The sequence below is a fragment of the Oculina patagonica genome, chromosome 7 (genome assembly GCF_052425735.1).
Source record: "Oculina patagonica isolate OP01 chromosome 7, crgOcupat, whole genome shotgun sequence".
NCBI lineage: Eukaryota > Metazoa > Cnidaria > Anthozoa > Scleractinia > Oculinidae > Oculina > Oculina patagonica.
The window spans coordinates 3,153,885-3,176,371 of record NC_135764.1 but is presented as its reverse complement, the minus strand read 5'-3'; the positions used below and the strand labels follow the sequence as shown (position 1 = coordinate 3,176,371).

The 22,487-nt window shown below is 38.5% G+C and overlaps 2 protein-coding genes across 4 annotated transcripts; both read right to left on the bottom strand.

The window, feature by feature from the left end:
• Positions 1-6,742: 6,742 nt before the first annotated feature.
• On the bottom strand, positions 6,743-21,399 carry LOC144660207 (uncharacterized). Its single transcript, XM_078520808.1, has 4 exons — positions 21,154-21,399; positions 20,606-20,921; positions 19,977-20,245; positions 6,743-7,006 (listed from the first exon to the last, which is right to left on the bottom strand). Exons 1-3 carry the CDS (start codon positions 21,326-21,328, stop codon positions 19,984-19,986), a joined length of 753 nt encoding a protein of 250 aa, XP_078376934.1. The 5' UTR covers positions 21,329-21,399; the 3' UTR covers positions 6,743-7,006; positions 19,977-19,983.
• Positions 7,003-18,791, bottom strand: LOC144660205 (uncharacterized). 3 transcript variants are annotated; one of them, XM_078520805.1, is made up of 3 exons: positions 17,705-17,918; positions 8,226-8,541; positions 7,003-7,280 (listed from the first exon to the last, which is right to left on the bottom strand). In XM_078520805.1, exons 1-3 carry the CDS (start codon positions 17,877-17,879, stop codon positions 7,013-7,015), a joined length of 759 nt encoding a protein of 252 aa, XP_078376931.1. In that variant the 5' UTR covers positions 17,880-17,918; the 3' UTR covers positions 7,003-7,012. The 3 variants fall into 3 exon arrangements, with proteins under 3 accessions (XP_078376931.1, XP_078376930.1, XP_078376932.1); XM_078520804.1 differs by lacking the exon at positions 17,705-17,918 and adding an exon at positions 8,788-9,053; XM_078520806.1 differs by lacking the exons at positions 7,003-7,280; positions 8,226-8,541 and adding exons at positions 13,727-14,653; positions 17,140-17,461 and having other exon boundaries at positions 17,705-18,791.
• Positions 21,400-22,487: the final 1,088 nt, after the last annotated feature.

The following is a 22,487-nucleotide window of genomic DNA, read 5'->3' as shown; positions in this document are numbered from 1 at the left end:
GCAAGGATAGATGGTCCAACAGCGCTAAGTGAACTGCGCACTATCAATCCCAAAACGCAAAGCGCACCGCGCACGACCAAGGAGGAAAACGCCTGGGGACGAGGCAGCTGGGTTTGAATAACTGCCGGTAGGGTGCTTGTCGCAGCGGCAACTTGTACCCCATGAAACATGCGAGTTATATAGAAAAGAAAACATGTTGCTTTCAAGAGAAGATCCTCTCTTGCTGCTATTTTACTCAGCTGGAATTAAAATAGTTGCAGAACAGAGTTAGAATTGCTAACTGAAACTTCAAAATTTAATGCTGCAGAACACTAAAATGTCAGAAAAGCAGTAGAAATATTATGCACGAGTTGATAATTCCAAGAATGGCAAGAGACACTGTGTCACTGTGGTGGTGTTTGTCGCAGCTAGCAACTTTAGGCTTCAAAACAGACAGTTGCCCTGCTCTGACGATTCTAAAAAAGATATGTATACAAGGAGAGGTTCCATTGTGTTTAAGTAGCTAGTCATTTCAGTCTCAATGGACTCCTGCTCAGATCAAAGGTCGACATCTTGAGTTACTACCTTTTTTCCCGCAAGCTGAGACTTATCGTTTATTTTTATTATATAGTTTTATATTATTTTATTATTTAGCGTTGCCCTGGATGATCAGAAACAAACGACTGCAAAACGGGCGATGTCAACTTTCCTCTAGTAAGCGGGACAGCTGCGTCAAATTAAAGTTCATATAGCAACATGTTTAAGTTTTCCAATTTGGAAATAACTAAATTGAAAAATCTCCCATTTGGGAAATTGGACTTCGAAGACCACAGACTATTTTTGTTGCAATCGACAGTTTTTTGAAAACTTTTCAGGAAAATTTGGGGACTATTTGCTCTAACTCCGTATTCGAAATTAACGGAATTTTTGGTTCGAATGGAAAATGCCATCTTGAACTTCTTTTCCAGTTCGAGTAAAATCTCACTAGATAACAAAGCATACTTCGATGAACCCTTTCTTATTATCCTTAAGTATGTCAATGTTAAATGATTTCTGAAAACAAATTGAGCCACGTTCGTCTACGAAAACAGTTGATCTTTCGCTCACCTGCGCACGCGCAGTAGCTGAATGAACATAGCCAGCTTTTGAGAGTTTTTATGTTCCACCCGTTCAAAAGAATGTTAAAATGTCCTGGTTTTGTGAGGTCGACAACGAAGTAACAGTATATACCTAATTGAAGAAACGTTGACCCTGTGAAAAGCATAAACCACGAACGATATGACCCAATGGTATTCTGGGTAGACAGTCTTGGTAAGCTTAGTCATAGTCATTTTATTGATAATCAAGATGTTTTCTTTCTTTGAGAGCCTTGAGAGCATGATTTATACTTAACAATTGGTTCATGCTTTAGCGTGCTCCATCGAGTTATGGAGCACGCGGGAAGTTTGGAGAGCACGAAAGAAGCGTAAGAGTTGCCCGAGGCGATAGCCGAGGGCAACTCTAGCTTCTTGAGTGCTCTCCAAACTTCCCAAGTGCTCCATAACTCGATGGAGCACAGCTAAAAGCATGAACCAATTGTTTTATAACATTGCTGGTGGAATTGTGCATCAAAACCGACCGCGGGAAAAAACTGTGTTTATGTGCAGTGTGAGAACATAAACTTAGCGGTCGAGCAATAAATTACACATGTACTGTACAAGTTTACACGATTGGAGCAGTTTGTTTCAAATGGCTGATAAATTGACTAAGTTTATACGGTGGCAGAGCGAAGGAAACAAAATTGATGAAAACAGCAAATATTCTGAGGTTAGTTTTCGCTGAATTAAAATTAAAATGTTTACTTCCGAGTGGAAGAAAATTAAAACAAAACAAAACAACCTCGAACAGCCGAACACATTCCTAGGGTTAAAAGAGTCAAAGAATTCGGTTCCATGCTTAGTTTTAAGTATTTTTGTGGACCGATTTTATTTGTAATTGATGTAAATAAACATTTATTTTTGAAAACGGTAGTTGAATGAAGCGCCCGATGAAGTAAATTTTTCCCGAGCGGAAAAATCACAACAGAGCCGTAGAAGCTTTGGTGTAATGCTTAAAACGCGAAAACTTTCGTTAAGCAGCTAGTTTTTAGTGCCATCGAGCTGTTGTCATTCATGGTTGGCCCATTCTTCCACGTTAGGGCCGTGAAAAAATGATTTTCGTCCTTCGAGACTCACACGTTAGTTGTTGTTGTTTGAGTGAAGAAAAGCACACAAACAACTTTGTCGGCAAAATCGAATTTATTTTCTCTTTCGCTCTCCGTCTCGTAATTCCTCGCGAAGCGAGGCCGAAGGCCGAGCGTAGCGGGGTGTATAATTTTGTCCCTCAAAGGGATCAGGCGAGATGAAATCTCGTGTGGAGTTTTAATACGGTCATTGCCAACGAGACAGCCGAGCCAAGAGGCGAGGCTGTCGAGGCGGCAGAATCATAGAGCCGTGTGCGTATGAGTATATAGGCAGAGAAAATCTTAAGTTCTGCGTAAGGGACTCTTTTTTTGACCATATTTGAGTGTAAGTAAACCCCATATTTGGGTTGTATTGTTCTTCCCAACTGGTTCCCAGTCTCTCACTCCTTGCTAGGGAGCAAATGACCAAAATGGCGTCCACGCGGCTCGCTGTTAAAATTTTCAATGTGGTCATTCATCCCGTTACCGATAAATACAACTTTAGGGAATTATAAATCGAAAGAGAATACCCTCCAGAATATTCGACCGTCGAAAAAATGAACATCAAGGTCTTTAAAGCGATGAAATAATCTTTCGACTTTGGAGTCCTTTGATTTACGATCGAAGAGAGACATGAAAATCAAAAGCGGACTGTTGACTTCAAATAGAGTTTTCTTGACTTATGAGAATGCCAAAGTCGGGTAAATGCTTTCTTTTTAGTGTTGATTGTGTTTATAGTAATTGTTTGACTGATGATTTATTCCAAAACAAGTACCGTTTATATTTTATTTGGCACGCATTTTCGCTCCGCGTAGGAATAACATCAATACAAAGCGACGCTCACTAAAATTACTGCATGTCATACACACAAGAAAGTCAAAAGTTTTTTGCTTCTAACGGCAAATGTAATTTTAACTTGAATAAAAATTTTGTCTCCAAATAATCCTTGACCGTTCAAGTTTTGTTTTCTGTTCAAATTTTTCAAGTTTTGCGTAATTGAACATGACACTTCGCATGCATGCGAGACTGAAATCTGACCCGTGCATTACTGTTTCTGATTACTGAAAATTATTTTTTAAAAAGCATCTTAGCAGTTTTGATTTTGGGATTTGAATATAAGAAGTTCTTGAAATGCAACTATCCCTTTTGGGAATTTTAACCATCGCGTGTTGTATTAACAAAACAGTGATTAAACCTCATTTATTGCCTACATTTTGTGACATTTTAACATTGAAAAGAATTTAAAGATTTGTCAAGAGTTATCAATCTGTCAATCCCGTAGCCTACGTAGCAGACATCTGTGTACGTTTTTAGTGTGTTTAAAAGAGTGCGCGATCGCGAGAATACGCGCGCTGGAAACTACGGCGCCTGCTACGCAGGCTATCAAGCCTGTGTCATTTATGAACACCAGTGGCACTTTTTTAGCATATTACCTAAAATACAATTTACCATATTTTGGTCATTTCAAATATAGTTCTATCAAAAACCATTTAATATCTGTTCTTATGAACAAACATGAGTATTTCGCTCGTTGGCACTTACCGATAGGTAAAACTAGTATACACCTAATTGAAGAAAGGTTGACCCTGTGAAAGGCATAAACCATGAACGATAAGACCGAATGGCATTCTGGGAAGGCAGCATTGGTGCGCTAAGAAATATTCCATTTATTGATAATCAAGATATTTTTTTCTTTAGGGGGATAAAGAGCATGATTTATGCAACCTGTGATATCATAATGTTAATTCTGTCACAGTTGGGGATGATTTTTTTCAGATTTCCCAGTAAACATTTGGGTCCCATCGTTCATGGTTTATGCTTTTCAAGGTCAACGTTTCTTCAATCAGGTATATATTTCTATATATATATATTTGTGAGCTTGGTGTGTGGCGGAAATGACGTCACACGGCCGCCGCGCGCTGGTGGCCTAATGGTAAGGCGTCGAACTTGAAATCAGATCTTCGGAACTGAGGTCGGGGGTTCGAATCCGGCTAGGTTTTTTTTTTTTTTTTTTTTTTTTTTTTTTGTTGGTTCGAATCCTGAGCCTTTCATTTTTATCGTTTTTCTTTTCGGATAAAAATAATTCCCACATAATACTCATAATACTCATAATACTCCCTCAACGCCTATTCAGGCTATAAATCTTTCATCGCCATCAGGGGCGCGCGGACAGAGGCTTCGAATCCTCCTGCCATTCGTTCTTCTTTTTTTTTTTAATGCCATCAAATAAATGTCCAAAATGCGACTATCCAATAATTTGTCGATGATTTTGAAAATAGTCTGCGCTTCCCAACGCTTTATACCTCTTTACGAACCAGAAAAAGCCACCATCTTCAAAGCGGAGTAGACCCTGGGAACGAGGGTGTCGCGGCCATGCCCGTTGAAATTTCTAACAAATATATCTTCCTGCCTACTATACTGTGGAAAATTGAATATGTACAATTCAATAAATGTTCAGCTTCAAATAATCCACTCCTTATTTATAACACCCCCCCCCCCCTCCCCAACCCAGAGCTTCGCGAGGCCCTGCGAGTCACGTATTACTAGTAATAAACAGCTTACCTTGTAGCTCGTATCCTTGGAAAATATTGAAAGGATTCACTTTTCATATGCCGAAGATAATATGTCATCGCTTTCGCGAAACACAGCGTGTGAGCTTTACTCAGTGAGATTTTCACTCGTCGATTACGTCATGAGCGTGCTCCATCGGGATTTTGAGCACGCTTACGTATACTGAATCTGATTGCGCGGCTGTGCTAGCTATGTTATATAACCTGTTTGATTATCAGTTTATTCTGTCACAAACGACGATTATTTTTTCCGATTTCCCAGTAAACATTGGGGGCGCATCGTTCACGGTTTATGCTTTTTATGGGTCAACGATTTTTCAATCAGGTATATACCGAAAACCGCAAGAGGACAGCTTGTAAAGACTATTTGGTATGTTTCTTTTTTTTAATTTGGTATGTTACAGTGCGACGCGCCTTACCGTGGCCACCCAAAAAACGTTTTTACAAGTGTCATCTTGTAATATTTAACGTTTTCACTGCGTATTGTTGATTAATACGATATGACAAGTATCTATTTGATCGTATTCAACTTCCTAAGGAGGCGTGTTCGTCAAACAAATAATAATATTACGAGAGCACACTTGTAAAAAACGTTTGTTTGGTGGCCATGGTAAGGCGCGTTGCACTGTTATTTGTTACATATGTCTTGATGACTTGCCCCAGATGTTCCATGCGAAAGCAGCACGTTTAATTTAGAGCCGATTTTTAAAACCTGACTACAATGGCGGTTACTGTATGTAGCTCCTCCTTTAAAACTTTGTTTCAAAAATTAATTTGATCTGATTATTGTCTCTAAATGTAGAGCGTAGACTCAAGGTTTACGCAAACAAAAGTTGCACGAAAAGTGAGAGAGTTTTACGTCTCATTCTTTATCGCGCGAGTCTACAAAATTGCCTACGTTTCACGTAAGGTGAGTTGATTAACAAAAAAAAAACGTAGATGGGGTCAAACTTGATGATCGCACTCAATTTTCTTAGAATTAATCAGTCAAAACGTGGGTTGTTTTCTGACTGAACAGGAAAAGGATAATCGGCAAGGTGAGTTTATTTGCAAATAACTTGAGATTATTTCCACTTTGCGTATAAATTAGTAAAATAATTCCGATATTGAAATAGAAATAGATAGAAACAAAGAATAATTGTCTGATAAACTGGTAAAAATCAGAATGAGAGGCATTTAGAACAAAACCACAGATAAGAGAAATTCTCTCAGTTATGAACATGAGCAACTCATAGCCCCATGAAGTGAAAGTGAGAAAATAAAGTTACTTTTATCCTTCATCATTTGTTGTTGCAGTATCGCTTTTTGGAATAATTTAGCCTCTTCAAGTGAAGTCTTTATACTTCAGACCTCGTTCTTCACACCTCATGATCTTCACGGGACTTGCGACAGATCTAGATGACTTCGCACAACCTCGTTTAGACTTCGGACTCCTTACTTTATACAAAAATCTCGTTGATTGCAAGTTATAATTCACTTAGGACAACACTCTTCGGAGTTCGTATTAAAATTTCAGACAGCAGGCGAAAGAGATCTGGGATTTGGCGCCTTTAAAACTTGACTGATCCACAAATTTCACATTGCTTGTGTCTGCAAAATCTTGGGAACATAGATCGAAGTTACCAAGTGAATTGACAATAAACCCCAGGGTTAGCTTATTTGGCTTTTTTAACTTCTCTGTTTGTCTTTTTTCACTCGACTTTCTTGCCAAGTCCATTTTAACCATTTTCTGAACGCAATTTTTCCCTTTTTTTCATGCACCAGCAAATATACCTTCTGGGGCAATCCTAAAATTTAGATCAATCACCGAGCAGTGCTTTTATTTTGCAGCTTAACGCCTGAGCGTGAAATAGTGTTTATATTTTGGACAATTTTGCGGACAAATTGTTTTAAACAAATTTCTCTGGGACAGGAGCTCGCTCTGGCATAGTATATGTGAAGGGAGGAAATTACGCCTGAAGAAAGCTCATCGCAGCATGCTTGTGGGTCTTTGAGCACAAAAAAAGTTTAATTTTGTCCGAATGAATAAGAAAGTAACATATATTACAGTAACATCACACTCTATTTTCAATTTCTTAACTATTTATAGGAAATAAAACCAAAACAAACCCTTTGTGACAATTTAAGTGAACTTTCCCGAAGCTTAACTTGATCTTTTACTCGATCATCTAATTAAAACAAGCGCGAAAAAATCTACATCTACAGTTTATGCTTGAATCTCTGGTTGAGGACTTTAGACCTCAGCGAGGTCTGAAAACTTCACTTATGACAACTTCTTGAAGATCTTGAAGCCACTGTTCGTGTTATCAGCTGCGCATGATGTTTTACTGTTGCTGCTACAGCTCCGGGGACTATATCTGTAGCCGCTGCCGTAGTAACTCAGCCAGGCGCTGTTGGAACTGTACGGGTATTTTAAGCCCACAACATCACCGTATTGCACAGGGGTACCATCATCAGCGTTCTTGGCGTAGATCTCGAAAGTGGCGTACGAATAGGTCAGCCAGGCGCCTCCTGTCATCGAACTGGTGACCCTAAAAAGATAACGATCAAACATCATTTAAAATACAGTACCGTTTTGTCAATCACTGCGGGTGGCAAAATGAGAGAATCTCAGTCCAATTACGGTGTCAATATTACCGTATTCATTCGATTAAGCGCCCAACCTCGAATAAGCGCCCACCCTGTAGGCAGAAAAAGTTAATAAGCGCCCAGCCTCGAATAAGCGCCCACCAACTGAAGAGCACAAGAGGAGTACTTTGATTATTATTGAAATTGAGATTGAAATTGACTTAGTACTACTAAGAGACTTCCCCGAAGACCAAGGTTTCTTAGTATTTTACAGAAACTTTCAATGAACAGTTTTATTATTATTCATTATTTGTTGTAAAATAAACTAACTACTTGCGAGAAATGGTGAAAATTTAATAAGCGCCCAGCCTCGAATAAGCGCCCACTCTCAAGGTCAAATCGAATAAATACGGTAATTTCTTTTCAACTGACCTCAGCCAGTACTCAATCTCTGGTATGTCTCGCCAAGAACTGACACTGAAATCTCGGCCTGAAATCTCGAGTCTTTCAGTATGTTATGATTTGTGTCTGATAAATCAGTTTTAGAATGAGTTTTTCAATCCAGCAAAATTGCCTTAAATTAACCAATTTCACGGGGAAAATTCTTAAAGTTCTACGTACTATTCGGCTTCCAGACCTTTTGAAATCAAGAAAGCAATTGTGCACACCCACTCCCAGAACCCTTAGCGCGCCCACTTCGATCAACCCTATACCTTTATACGCGGAGACTATAAGGATGTCTTATGTCAAGGTGACATGGCATTGCTTCATAACAAACGAGAACAGTGTAAAAAAAACAAAGTAGTAAAAACCAAGGCTGGCACTCTAATGTAAGTACGGATATATATTTTGGCTATTGCTTTATTGCAGCTTTTAATTATGGGTGATCAGGTGAAGTATGTACGTACGAGTTAACACGACACTGGCTGGTAGAAGAAACGTTGCAATGCAGCCGGTAACTGCTGCCATAGTAGTTGGAGCTAAGTGACACTGTATCACCGCTGTTGATTGCCTCTCCATCCATCTTCCCCTTGGCAGTGATGGTAAACATAATTCGCTTAGTGCAGGAGGACCATCCTGCGGAGGTGATAATAGTGCCTGGGCAGCTGCTCCAGTTGCAGGAAGGTGTATAACAGTGTAGCCAATACCTCGAGTTGCTGCCAGAAGTGTAGGCCCACCGCAAAGCAATGGTGTCACCACTGTTAATGATGGGATATCGGTGGCCTTCAAGAGTGAAAAACAGAAACATGTATTAGTTTACAGGTTTACGCGGTGTTTTTAGTCAGGGTTGGCAAAACTGACTTGCAAATGTAATCCGGATTACATGTCTCGTCGGCTTCACGATTAATTAGTTCGTAACTTCCAGTGTGACATTCAAGAGTGTATTTGAGCGAATATGCCTCTAGCCGATCGATTTTAAAAAGACAAGAATCGAATATCGAAGTTATTATTATTTATCAGGTTTTTTACCTTCAGTTAAACCGGCCCAAATCTCTTCTATAGCAACATGTAGCTGCACGTTCGCGTGAATGTTAGCAGTGCCATTGATGATCAGTGTTTCGTTCGTAACGTTGTGAACGAACGCTGAATCGACGCCAACCGCCAAGACGATTGCCATGAAAACGGCCACGATAACAAACTTCATTTTCAAGACTGTTCCTTATAAGGGTTGTTTTCTCGGGTAGAGCTCTATGAACGTTGAATGTCGAATCCCGACTGACTTCACTGCAGATAATAGTTGGTCTACAAAATTTCAAGATCGGTAAATGGATGAGGAAGATTAGCGTGAAACGACAAATAAAAGGACTGTAGTTCTGCTTACTGATGTATACACTTCACGTGGATTAACAACTTCCACTCAACTCTGGATAACTCTACTCTGATCTCAAGATCTCGCTCGCTCTCCTTTATTCCAACCAAGGCCCGAACTGTCAATCAGCCGTCAAAAATGCCAAATTCGTAAATTTAGGCTTACGTCAACTCATGCGCAGTCCACTCTACGAGCAAGTGCGGCTGCGTTGTCGTGTGCCTTCCCAAAGTTTACTTTGCCAAATCTTTTTTTCTTTTTAGAATTTTCTCTTTTATCCCGACCATGCCTGAACAAAATAAAGCAGCACGAGCAATATGAAAATTACAAAGAATAATTTGACAGAACAATGTCAAACTCAAGTAACAAGATTGTGTAGCAGAAATCAAACTTAAGGATCCTTATGTAAACAACTCAAACAACAACTTTACAGTATGTTTCGGAGAAGAAAAGGCGTTCCCTTACTTTAGCTCTGGTCCGCCTACTTCAATATTTTAATACTAAGTTGTTTACGACTTTCGAGTCAAACAAACAGAATTCTATAGAATACATATCTTTCGATTTACACACCGTACCAATCATGATTCCAGGCACGTTCAGCTCAAGGTTTAAGAATGATTATTGTTAGTTAATATTACTGAATATTCCTTTAAAATCGAATAAACTGGGAGAATAAGTAAAAAAGACACTGCTATTGCTTCGCTTCGGAAAAGGCATAGTTTGAACTAAGAAAAAGTACTAACAATAGCAGTGAGCTTTTTGAGAAATCCTTCGAAAAGAAAACTAAAAATAATTTATTCTAACTAACAATTCATCAAGGCCGTACAAAATAAATAAAGGTGCTATCGGTAAATTAAGGGAAAAAAATTATTGGCTAATTCCGTTTATACTTTTCCGATCCGAAGCCGAAGACCTGTAGAATCAAAACTTTGTTACAATCTTCTTGTAAATTACAGAAACTCTAAAGACACCTAAAGCGTTGTTTGTCAACATGCCTTGCGTGAAACATGTTCGAAGAGTCTGCTGACGTGTTTTTCTCGAAGTTCTAAAAATATCGCCTTGTTCATAGTATCTCTCTAAAGACAAAACATTTACAAAAATTTGAATTCAAAATTTCTGTGCCCCGAGGCTTTCAAACTATCAGTTCGAATGAAATGCCGAAGAAATCTGTTAGTAAAACTGCGTACGAATAAAGTAAGCACTTGTAACACTGAGTCACATAATATTATAGTCCACTCAGGTATGTGCACTTTGCTCATCTCCAGACTGAGCAATAAGGAGCTTATGCAACGACGACGGCGACGCCGAGGACAACGCCGAGCGAAAAATGAATTTATATCTGATTTAATTTTTACTTGGGAATCTGAAAAATGAATTTATAGTTAATTTTTACTTGGGAATCTGAAAAATGAATTTATATTTAATTTTTACTTGGGAAACTCACAGTTATCAGATGTATTAAGTGTATCTATTGAACTAGCTCCAGCTGAATATATAAAGAGAGCGTTCAACCCCAGAGCCAGTCTTGATAGACTTTTTTAGTTTGACGGTCTTGGGAGTTTTCTTGTGTTCGTTATTTGAGTATCGACTAAATTCATCACAGAAGATGCTAAGTTTAGAAAATTGTTTTTTGACATGGAGGCAAAACGTGTTTGAAAAGTTTTGCTAACCTGCTGAAAATTACAAATTATGACATTTTTGATGGAAATGCATACTGCAAATATCGCCCAGAGGCATGCAAAATTAAAAATTAAAAATTATGACAATTCAGATGGAAATACATATTTGCGGCCGTCTACAAATATCTCCTGGAGGCGTGCAAAATACAACGTTTACTCTTCAAATATATGCAATATAATTTTGGGTATATAATTTTTCACAGCGCCAAATGTAAGTGATACCTTACTCAAAATCAATCAATCAATTAGTCAATAACTCAGCTTAGTAAAATTGCATGCATTTAGTGTAATGTATGCAGGCTTTTGTACGTTATGCTTTTGTTTCCCCAGTCAGATGTTCCATTTTTCCCACTAAAATGTTTGGTCTACCCCAAAAACGTTTCTTAAATGCTCGGATAATGCTCATTATACAAACGGGTTTTAAAGCTTTTTTAAAACATGTTAAAACATGGTGTTAACTGTTAACACTTACAACAACGTACAAGCGTTGCAAGTAACAGTAACAACGTATACAAGTTCATCAATACAACCAAAAAACATAATCATGATCGTTGAAATCATCTACGAGGCTAAGTTTTAGCCTTCATTCTCTATAAAAAAATAAATTATTTTTTTAGTTTCTCGGTAAATAAAAATTACCTTATTGTTACTAATTTTCGCGGGAACTTAATTTCGCGAAAATGGAACGGGCATATCTCGCGGGACTTAATTTTTGCGATTTGGCCAAAAATACGTAATTAACATAAGAAATACAATAGAAAACGTTTGAAATAAATTTTCGCGAGTTGTTAATTTCGCAATTTTTTGAAAACCACAAAAATCGCGAAAATTAAGTCCCGCGAAAATGAGTAACAATAAGGTATTTTTCCGGGAAAATGCCACCAAAATGCTCGAATAATGCTCCATGCTTTTGCCTCACTAAAATATTTGAAAAAATGCTAGCATAGTGCACAAAAGCCTAAATGTATGCAATTAGTTCAATTAGGGTCCTGAAGGGGTAAAATGGGAACTGGGATTTGCCTATTTTGACTGGGATTTGCCTATTTTTTCACTGGGAAAATGGGATTTAGGTCACTGGGACTGGGATTCGGAACAAAAAATGGGAATGGGAAGCGTGTTAGTACATGACTAAACCTGCATATTTTGCGCTCTATAATGTCATGTTCTTAAAAAACTGAAAACTCTGAAACGAAACGACCGCACTGCACGAGTGTCCATCAAGTCACAATCAATTTTCATGTAAGTGATTAAGTTACTCAGCGGAACAGCTATGACTGATTTTGCAGAACATGGTTTTGGGTAGTCCAGTCCTTGAACTATCCCTTCTGCGACCCAGGTGCGAAAAGAAAGTCCAGGATAACTTGCATGTGCATGCTTTTAAAAAACAACCCAATGAAAAACGACAGAGACGTGTGGCGTTTCTTACATGCAACGTGTGCGTAAGGGTAAAAATAGTTCGCTTAAATGAAAAATTCAACAATGCAACTAAAACGCACGATCTGCAAGAAAAATTGTCGTAGCCGTTGTCTAAAGCCGTGATTAAAAGAACAGGTACTAAATCCACAAATACTAAATTTCAGAATTTATCATCTGTGCGTGTGCGTGTCCAAAGGTACTGTGGAATATGGTTTGGCTCCACCCCTTTTTGTAAGGGGGGGGGGGGGGGAAGACGACGGATTTCTGAGCATGCGCATGCAAGTTATTCTGGACTCGCTCTTCCTGCGCCTGGGTTCAATCCCTGAATAGAGCACCAAAAGGAAAGTTGAGGGAGGACTACATTTAGGACAATCAAAACAACACAGCTAATGCGCTTGAGACCAGAGTTTCCACGCACTGGGAATTTCACTGCTGGGACTGGGATTTAGACAAAAATTAGGCTGGGAAATGGGATTTGGTACCCCCCCCCCCCCCCCCCCCCCTTCAGGACCCTCTTTAATATATGCATTAAGTGTAATTTGAGCAGATTTTAAAACAACTTCACACAGAGTCAAGTTTGTTGCTCACACTTATTTTTCTTAGAATTGTTCAGCTGAAACGTGGGTTTGTAATTTTCTCGGCTGCAAGAATTTGGCTTACGTCATGAAAAGCCGGACCAAGGTCTCCCAACCCGCATACAAAAGATGAAGTACGATCATTTTATCTTTCTTGGAATTCAGTAAGTTCCGCCTGCCTTTGACTGTTCATTTCAAGGAGATGAAATGATTTTATTTTAAAAGATGGGGGTGGGTTTTATTAATAGAACTCTGGAATTTCACAAACTAACTAGCTAGCGAGAATAACGAATAACTCTTCGCTTCGAACTATACTGAAAATTGAGCCTAGTGTTGTAAGCTTAAGTCCAAACAATGGATGACAATGATCAACAACAGAACGAATGGGCTTTCAGTCATGCTTTTGCAACCTAAAGCAACATTTTTAACGCTCTCTCGTGCACTTTGTCACGATATTACGTGAATTGGCCGAAAGTTTAAAACTATATATTCGTGGATTCTGGTACAAATGAGTAACATAATTCCGATATGAAATAAAAATGGATAGAAACAAAAGATAATAATTTGATAAAACTGGTTAACATATCAGAATGAGAGATATCTGGAACAAAGTCACAGATTAGCGAAATTGTCTTTATGTCCGTGAATAGCTGATAGCTCAATAAAGTGAACGTGAGAAAATAAAGCTATTGTTCTCCTACTTTTGCTGTTGCGATATCGCTTTCTTGGAATAATTTATCCTGTTTTTTTCCTGTTTTAGGTCTTTGTACTTAAGACCTCGTTCTTCACACCTATTTCTTCATGGGACTTGACTCAGATCTAGATGACTTCGCACGACCTCGACAGACTAGGAACTTGGCGCTTTTCAAACTTGACTGAACTTCAAATTTTACATGTGTCTTGGCATGAACGAGCGAACCCGCCGGATCGAAATTACCAAGTGAATTGACAATAAACCCCGAGCTAGTTTATTTATATTTTTTAAACTCCTCTGTTTGTATTGCTTCGCTTCACATTTTTGCGCCCCTTTTAACCATTTTCTGAATGTAGTTTTTCTCTTTTGATACCTAATAAATGGTAGTATTTTAACTTGCGGCGGCACATTAACCTTGTGGATAAATTTAAAATTTAGCTTAACCGGTAAAATAGCGTTCATAATTTAAACTATTTTGTGGATAAAGAATGCTGATACTTTACTTCTGGCCTCAGTAATAGTGGGGTTTTTTCAAAAATATTTGTCTGGGATATAGATGTCATGTGGATCGAGAAAATTCAAATGACGAAATAGGAAAAAGATCATCGCAGTGCGCTTGTGGGTCTTTGAAGTTTCATCAAACAAAAACTACTTTTCATTTTGTCCGAATTAAAAAGAAAGTAACATCACAATAACATTACGCTGTATTTTCAGTTCCTAAACTCTTTTATTGAAAATTAAACCAAAACAAACCCTTTGCGACAATTCAAATTAATTTCCCCAAAGCTTAACGTGAGCATTTCACTCATTCAACACTTGCGCAAAAAACAAATCTACATCTATTGTGTATGCTTGAATCTCTTGTTGAGGACTTTGGAACTCGGCGAGGTCTGAAAACTTCACTTATGACAACTTCTTAAAGATCTTGAAGCCAGTCCAAGTGTTTTCGGCTGCGCATGATGATTTACTACTGCTGCTGCAGCTACGGGGATAAAATTTGCCGCCACTGTTGGTCAGCCAGGCGCTGTTGGAACTGTATGGGAATTTCAAGCCCACCACATCACCATATTGCACAGGGGTCCCATCAGGAGCGTTCTTGGCGTAGATCTCGAAAGTGGCGTACGAATATGTCAACCAGGCGCCTCCTGTCATCGAACTGGTGACTCTAAAAAGATGATAACGATTTAACATTATTAACAATACCAGTAAATTGTCAAGCAAGTTGGTAACGAAATTACAACATCTCCAACTACGGGGTAGTGAAGGGTCGATATTGTCTCAATGTACCAAAATTAATTTACAGGCATTTTTGGCAATCATAAAAAATCAATATTTCGAAGTTGAAACAAAATGTCAAAAACGACAAGTGTTTAATTTAGAGCGACATGATATTGTGTCATAACAACCAAACTGATAGTCCAGTCCCTGAACTCTCTCTTCCGCGCGCCCTTTATATATGGTTAAACCCAGGCGTGCAAAGAGAGAGTCCAGGATAACTTGCATGCGCATGCTCAGAACGAACCAATCAGAAGCGAGGAGTGTGGCGTCACTTGCTTGGGACGCGCGCGCTCGGTTAAAAATGCTCGCTCAAAATGACGAATTCAACTACGCGACCAAGCGCGCAAATAAATGCAAGAAATAAGCTGTGCTCAATTGCATCCAAATATAATTCAATAAACAGCTAGTAAGTAAGTAAGTAAGTAAGTAAGTAAATAACGTCTTTATTTATAGAGGGTAGCACTTAATAGCTAAAAAGCTAACAAACTCGTGGCCCTCCTATTTACAAGTATTAAAAAAATCTAAGATACACATTAAAAAAAAACCTACGATTTACAATAATATATAAGAAACGAATTACCAATTAAAAACTACTTATTAAAAACTAATTTTAAAAAAATCTGTATTCGAAATAAGATCTTACATTAAAAAATGGTCAATAAAATGTTGTTTCCTTAAAATTGAACTGCAAAAACTTTTTCTAAAACTGTTAAGTGAAGGTTTTTTTCTAAGCTCAAGTGGCATGCAGGCTGTTCCATGCTTGGCAAGTTTGTACTGCAAAAGTTCTTCCACCTTCAGTTTGTCTCTTAAAAGAAGGGCAAAGTAAGTTGAAGTTCGAATATCTTGTGTGTCTACCATGCATACTACTATTTAACTTTAGACTCTCTTGAACATATGAAGGCAAGAAACCTTGAACCCTTTTTTTTTGTCACTTTTGCATCATCATAAAACGGAAGCCATTTGAGACGGTTAAACAGTGGAACGGAAGGGGCCGTTCTGTCGGCGTTTAGAATAACTCGCGCAGCTCTCTTTGGTAGCTTTAGTACCCTGCTAAGATTGTCCTTGCTACATGTTGTCCAAATGACATTGACGTAATCAAATACAGGCTTTATCATACTATTATTTAACAATTATTCGCCGAAGGCGAAGTGATTATTGTTGAATAATCCCCGAGACGAATTCGAGGGGATTATTCAACAATAATCACTGAGCCTAAGGCGAATAATTGTTTTAGTATAATTTTAAGAGGTGATCATCAAGAACTTAAAAAAATAACGATAGCAAACAAGAAAACAGCAAACACAAGTGTTCGCTTGCATACGGTGTAAACCAGTTTAATTCATCGATTACAATCAGAATTTTATTTAGTTAAAGCAATAAAACGGAACAAAACAAACACTATAAGAAAGATAGATGTCCGTTACCTTTGTATGATTGTTGATGACTTCTAAGCGAATGTGGGAATCCTCTCGAAAATGAGTAGCTCCGGTGAGAAGAGAACTAAATAATGTTTGCTCAATCGATCTGACTGAGTTTCTCGTCGATCGCCAACACCGCCGTGTTTACGATCATTTCTAATGCCTTGAGAACCATCTCTTGAAAATATTTTCGGTCCAAAAGCCTTGGTAGTTAATTTGAAAAATTCCCAGTGTTTAAAATATCCAGGACTTGGACGGGTTTCTTTCAAATCAACGAAATTTTCATTCAGCAAAAGCGGCCATGTTTACTTGCCTGGATGTCAAAGGTGGCGTGGCTAAGTAACCAAGCCTTCAAAGCTATAATCACCTCGCGCGGGGTGAATATAGCCTCAAAAGCCGAGCTTCTCGACCAATCAGAATGCTTCAATTCTTATAATCACCTCTGAAATTATACTAAAGTACAATATTCTCTGCTTGTGTGGAAGCACACTCCTGATCTTCTTTAGGATACCAGCTACAAAACTAGGAGTAGTTGACGGATAGCGATTTGTGCTTTGGCCGTTAGCTTTTAGTAGACACTGACTGGAAAGCTAGCTTTAGTACACGGTCGCGTAGTTGTCATTTGTGCGCGTACTCGTCATTTGTGCGCGCGCGTTTTCAAAAGTGCTGCCAAATATGGTTTTTTCCCCCAATTTTGGGGGAAAACTGGCGCATGCGCATGCAAGTTATCCTGGACTCTCTCTTCGCGCGCCTGGGTTCAGCCCCTATAAAGGGCGCGTGGAAGAGAGAGTTCAGGGACTGGACTACCAAACTGAGTGCAAAAATCAAGAATTAAAGCATTCAAGGTGTAAAATCAGGCTAGCAATGTAACAATGTAACGTTAAGTGCGGATATCTTTTGGCTATGGGTTATTGCAGCTAATAATGATAGGTGATCAGATGAAGTTTGTACGTACGAGTTAGTGCGACACAAGCTGCTTGAAGATGAGCTACAATACAGCCGGTAACTGCTGCCATATTGGTTGAGACTGAGTGACACTGTATCACCGCTGTTGATTGCCTCTCCGTCCGTCTTCCCCTTGGCAGTGATGGTAAACATAATTCGGTTATTAATACAGGAAGACCATCCTGAGGAGGTGATAATGGTGCCGCCTGGGCAGCCGTGCCAGTCGCAGTGAGTTGTATGACAGCCCAACCAATACGTCGAGTAGCTGCCAGATGTGTAGGCCGACCGCAGCGCAATGGTATCAGCACTCTTAATGATGGGATATCGGTGACCTTCAAGAGTGAAAACAGAAGCATGTGCAATTAGTTTACCCGATGTCTTAGTCAGGCTAGGTACAACAAAGATGGCAAAAGAGGCTTCAATTCCATGTCTCGTCGGATTCACCATCAGTTAGTTCGTAACTTGAGTGTGACATTCAAGAGTGTATTCGACTATGAGCGAATATGACTCTAGCAAATCAATTTTAAAAAGACAAAAATATTATCGAAGTTATTATTTTTTATCTGGTCTTTTACCTTCAGTTAAACCGGCCCAAATCTCTTCTATAGGAACATGTAGCTGAACGTTAGCTTGAACGTCAGCTGTACCATTGATGGTCAGTGTTTTGTTCGTAACGCTGTGAACGAACGCTGAATCGACGCCAACCGCCAAGACGAATGCCATAAAAACGGCCACGATAACAAACTTCATTTTCAAGACTGTTCCTTTTTAATTGGTTCTCTTCTCGTATAAAACTCTCTTAACGTCGAATGTTGAATCCCGACTGACTCACTACAGCTAATAGTTGGTCTAAAAAGTTGTTTCTCAACATGTCTTGCGCGAAACATGTTCGAAAATCTGCTTACGTGTTTTTCTCGGAGTTCTAAAAAATGGAGATGTTTATAAAATTCTGTCTGTAGACAAAACATTTATAGAATTTGAATTCACAATATTTGTTCCCAGGCTTTTAGGTACGATCAGTTCGAACGAACTGCTAATGAAATAAAAATTGAAAGCTATCCATAATACTGCGTACGGGAAATAATAAATACTTCTTAGAGTGCAACCCCGATATGGGGTTATTATCAGCTCACTTTCTGTTGTGAAATTAGACATATATTGTGTTAATCTTAATCACACCGTTAGTCGCTCAGTCAATCAATCAATCAATCAATTAATCAATCGACCAAAATAGTTATTCAAATTCCTATTTTTCTTTTCTTTCTATTCTGTGAAATTTCGGGTATAAAGAATACATAGCGACTTAATGCACTTTGTCTTTCATAGTCGTACGAGTTTTGTTGCGTTTTGTTATTTCAATGAAACTATTTTTCTCTTTCAGTCTTTATTTTGTTTTCTGTTGCTGAGACAAACTTTTCCTAGTTAATTTAATGAACGGGAAAAGGAAAACTGACAGGCCTCTTCCTTCACACCTATCTTCTCGATAACTTCGCACAACCTCGATCAGACTTCGGACTTCATACTTTAAGTCTCGTGCACGTGGATTTCAAGTCTGATTTTCAGTGCTAAATTTCTCAAAAAACAGGGTTTTTTATCGTTTAACTGAATTTTTGGTGCTACGATCCTAATTTTCCCTCGACTTTGTTTAGGAAGCACTTTTCCACAATGCAACAAGATTTTGCTGAAAATTCCATAATTGCATGGAAAAATGCACAAAAACTGTACTTTGGTGCATGCGCATAAGCCAAAATTTGGACTTTTTTGCGAAAACGTTTCCATTTTTTTTCTTGCTCCTTTTCTTTTCGTTTTTCTCAAGGCTTTGTTATTTCCACTCCGTTCTACTGTATCCGTCCTTCCTTTATACCAAAAAGGTTTTGATTAAAACATTGGTAAACCCTGAAAAGAGGACCTCGATTTATTACAGGTGTTTTGACCTGTTTAAGCACCGATTTTGCACCAAAAAGTGATTGACTTTTTCTCGATTAGCTCTGACAGGATGCAACCCATACGCAAAATGAATAGTTCTGTGAAAAAGGTCAAACCTAGCTCTATCAGATGCTTATCACCAAAATCTGCTGACTTCCAAATTGATGACGTCAAAAGTGGTTTATTGACCGCTCCTCCAAATGTCGACAAAAGTTGACTTTAGCACTGAAAGAGTTAATAGCCTTAGGATCTTGCACGGGACAGTCAGTCTTCGGAGTTTTTGTCTTATTTCCGACAGTAAGCGAAAGAGACTAAGAACGTGGTGCCTTCTTTAAAACTTGACTGAACTACAAATTTCACAATGTTTGCGTCGGCATGAACTTCCGAACCCGAATCGAAGTTACCAAGTGAAATGAAAATAAACCCCAGAGTTAATTTAAACCATAATAACTCTTGGACAATTTTCATATTTGGATCTATTACGAGCAGTGCTATCGTTAACTGATTTTTGTAGCTTAACACCAGAGTAAAATAGCGCTTATATGGACTATGCTGTAGCTGAACAAAGAATACTGATAGTGTACTTCTGACCTTGGTAATAGTGTTTTTTAAAAAAAAAGAATCTCTGGGATATGTATGTGAAGTAAGAAAATGATGAAGCAGGGTCTTTGAACAAAAAAATATACTTTTCATTTGGCCCGAATTACATAATAAGAAAGTAATACCACACTATATTTTCAATTCCTCAATTCTTTTATTGAAAATTAAATCAAAACAAACCCTTTGCGATAATTCAAATGAATTTACCCGAAGCTTAACTGAGTTTTTTAATACTCATTTAACACTAGCACAAAAAATCTACATCTACAGTTTATGTCTGAACTTCTGGTTGAGGACTTTAGAACTCAGCAAGGTCTGAAAACTTCACTTATGACAACTTCTTAAAGATCTTGAAGCCAGTGAATGTGTTTTCTCTTGCGCATGATGACTTGCTACTGCTACTACAGCTACGGGGATAAAATTTGTTGCTGTACCAAGTCAGCCAGGCGCTGTTGGAACTGAACGGGAATTTCAAGCCCACCACATCACCGTATTGCACAGGGGTACCATCAGGAGCGTTCTTGGCGTAGATCTCGAAAGTGGCGTACGAATAGGTCAGCCAGGCGCCTCCTGTCATCGAACTGGTGACTCTAAAAAGATGATAAAGATTTTACATTATTCACAATACTAATACATTTTCAAGCAAGTTGGTAACGAAATTAAAGAATCTCCAACTAAGGGATAGTGAGGGTCGATATTGTCTCAATGTACCAAAATTAATTTACGGCAATCATAAAAAAAAATAATATCTCAAAATTAAAACAAAAGGTCAAAAACGACTTAACTTAAGTTTGAGTAAAACTCGACAAGTGTCTAATTCCGAGCGACATAATATTGCGTCATAACAACCGATCTGAGTGGAAAAAACAAGAAGTAAAATCAAGGCTAGCAATGTAACTTTTCGTGCGAATATATTTTGGCTAATATATTTTGGTGAAGTATGTACGTACGGGTTAATGATGCAATTGGTGCTGGACGATGAGTTACAATACAGCCGGTAACTACTGCCATATTTGTTGGAGCTGAGTGACACTGTATCACCGCTGTTGATTGCCTCTCCATCCGTCTTTCCTTTGGCAGTGATGGTAAATATAATGTACCTTGTCCAAGTGGACCATCCTGAGGAAGTGATAATAGTGCCTGGGCAGGCTGCCCAGTGGCAGGAAGATGGAGAACACCACAACCAATACTTCGAGTACCTGCCAGAAGTGTAGGCCCACCGCAAAGCAATGGTGTCACCACTGTTAATGATGGGATATCGGTGGCCTTTGAGTGTGAAAACAGAAACATGTTCAGTTAGTTTACGCGGTGTTTCAGTCAGGCTAGGTGCAACGAAGATGGCAAAACGTACTTGGAAATGTAATCGATCAATTTCATGTCTCGTCGGATTCACGATTGTAGTTAGTTCGTATAAACTTGAGTGTGACATTCAAGAGTGTATGCGACAATGAACGAATAAGCCTCCAGCGGATCAATTTTAAAAAAGGCAGTTTTTTACCTTCAGTTAAACCGGCCCAAATTTCTTCGATAGGAACATGCAGCTGAACGTTAGTGGTTACGTTAGCGGTACCACTGATGATCAGTGTTTCGTTCGTAACGCTGTGAACGAACGCTGAATCACCGCCAACCGCCAAGACGATTGCCATGAAAACGGCCACGATAACAAACTTCATTGTCGAATGTTTTGCTTTAAAAGGTTATTTTCTCGTATAAACCTCTCTGAACGTTGAGTGTCGAATACCGACTGACTTCATTACAGATGATAGTTGGTCTAGAAAGTTGTTTTTCATGTCGCGAAACATGTTCGTAGACGGTCTGCTAACGTGTTTTTCACGGTGTTCTAAACACAACCGATATGTTTATAATATTCCGCTCTATAGACAAAACATTTACAGAAATTTGAATACAAATTGCCAAAGTCTCCCGTGGTTTCTATCAGCTTGTATGAAATGCTTAACTTGGGCCAGGATAACGATTTTTAATGTATCGGTAAAATTGTGCATTTAGTACTAAGCTAGCCTTGTTTGGCCATTTCAGTCTTCGAGATTCAGTTGAAATTAGACATAAGTTGTATTTAAAATCAATCCTTCTTTGCTGTCAATCAACCAGTCAATCAATCAACCAACCAACCAACCAATCAATCAATCAATCAACCAGTCAGTCAAAATCGTTATTCAGGTTTCTACTTTTGTAGCGAAATTTCTGGTTTTAAGACAAAAAAGCCCCGGGCAAAAAAGTGACTTTATGTACTTTTTCTTAGATGTGTTTCTTTTGCAGAGACAAAATTTGGAAAGTAAATTTATTGAACGGAAAAAGGAAAACTGAAGGAGTGAGGGATTGTTTTATTTCTCTTTTAGATTTTAAAAAATAGAGCGGAAACTATGAGTGACGAGGAACTGATGACAAAAGCTTGAAATTGATTACGCTAAATTGTACAACAGGACACTTTAAGATGGGAAGACCATTGCTAACCAAAGCTGTCTTCTTCAATAACGCATACCCACTGAACAGGAGAAATTAAAGTTGCTTTTTCGCACATTTGGAGTTATGAATTCACTTTTTTGAAAGAATTTAGCCAGTTTTGGATAAGGCTTTATAATTCAGATTATGCCTTCGCATTTAGACCTAAATCAGATTTTACTTCAGAAAGGACATTTGGCAGGGAAGATCTTTGGGCTTTGGCTACTTCACGCAGAAGACTATTTTGGGGAAGGTTAATGGCTAACTGAGTAAACTTATGGTAGGCTCATTTTTTTTTAATAGGAGACACTTACTATTTTTTGCATTTTTTATATGTGAACGCAAATATACATTTCACACCCACAAGTACCA

What these genes read in the sequence shown, in the direction of transcription:
- LOC144660207 (XM_078520808.1), bottom strand. Translation starts at nt 21,328, where the DNA reads ATGAAGTTTGTTATCGTGGCCGTTTTCATGGCAATCGTCTTGGCGGTT. An exon ending in TTGGGCCGGTTTAACTGAAG is followed by an intron (nt 20,922 to 21,153) that starts GTAAAAAACTGC and finishes TCACACTCAAAG; the next exon opens with GCCACCGATATCCCATCATT. An exon ending in ACCAATTGCATCATTAACCC is followed by an intron (nt 20,246 to 20,605) that starts GTACGTACATAC and finishes TCATCTTTTTAG; the next exon opens with AGTCACCAGTTCGATGACAG.
- LOC144660205 (XM_078520806.1), bottom strand. Translation starts at nt 17,879, where the DNA reads ATGAAGTTTGTTATCGTGGCCGTTTTTATGGCATTCGTCTTGGCGGTT. An exon ending in TTGGGCCGGTTTAACTGAAG is followed by an intron (nt 17,462 to 17,704) that starts GTAAAAGACCAG and finishes TCACTCTTGAAG; the next exon opens with GTCACCGATATCCCATCATT. An exon ending in AGCTTGTGTCGCACTAACTC is followed by an intron (nt 14,654 to 17,139) that starts GTACGTACAAAC and finishes TCATCTTTTTAG; the next exon opens with AGTCACCAGTTCGATGACAG.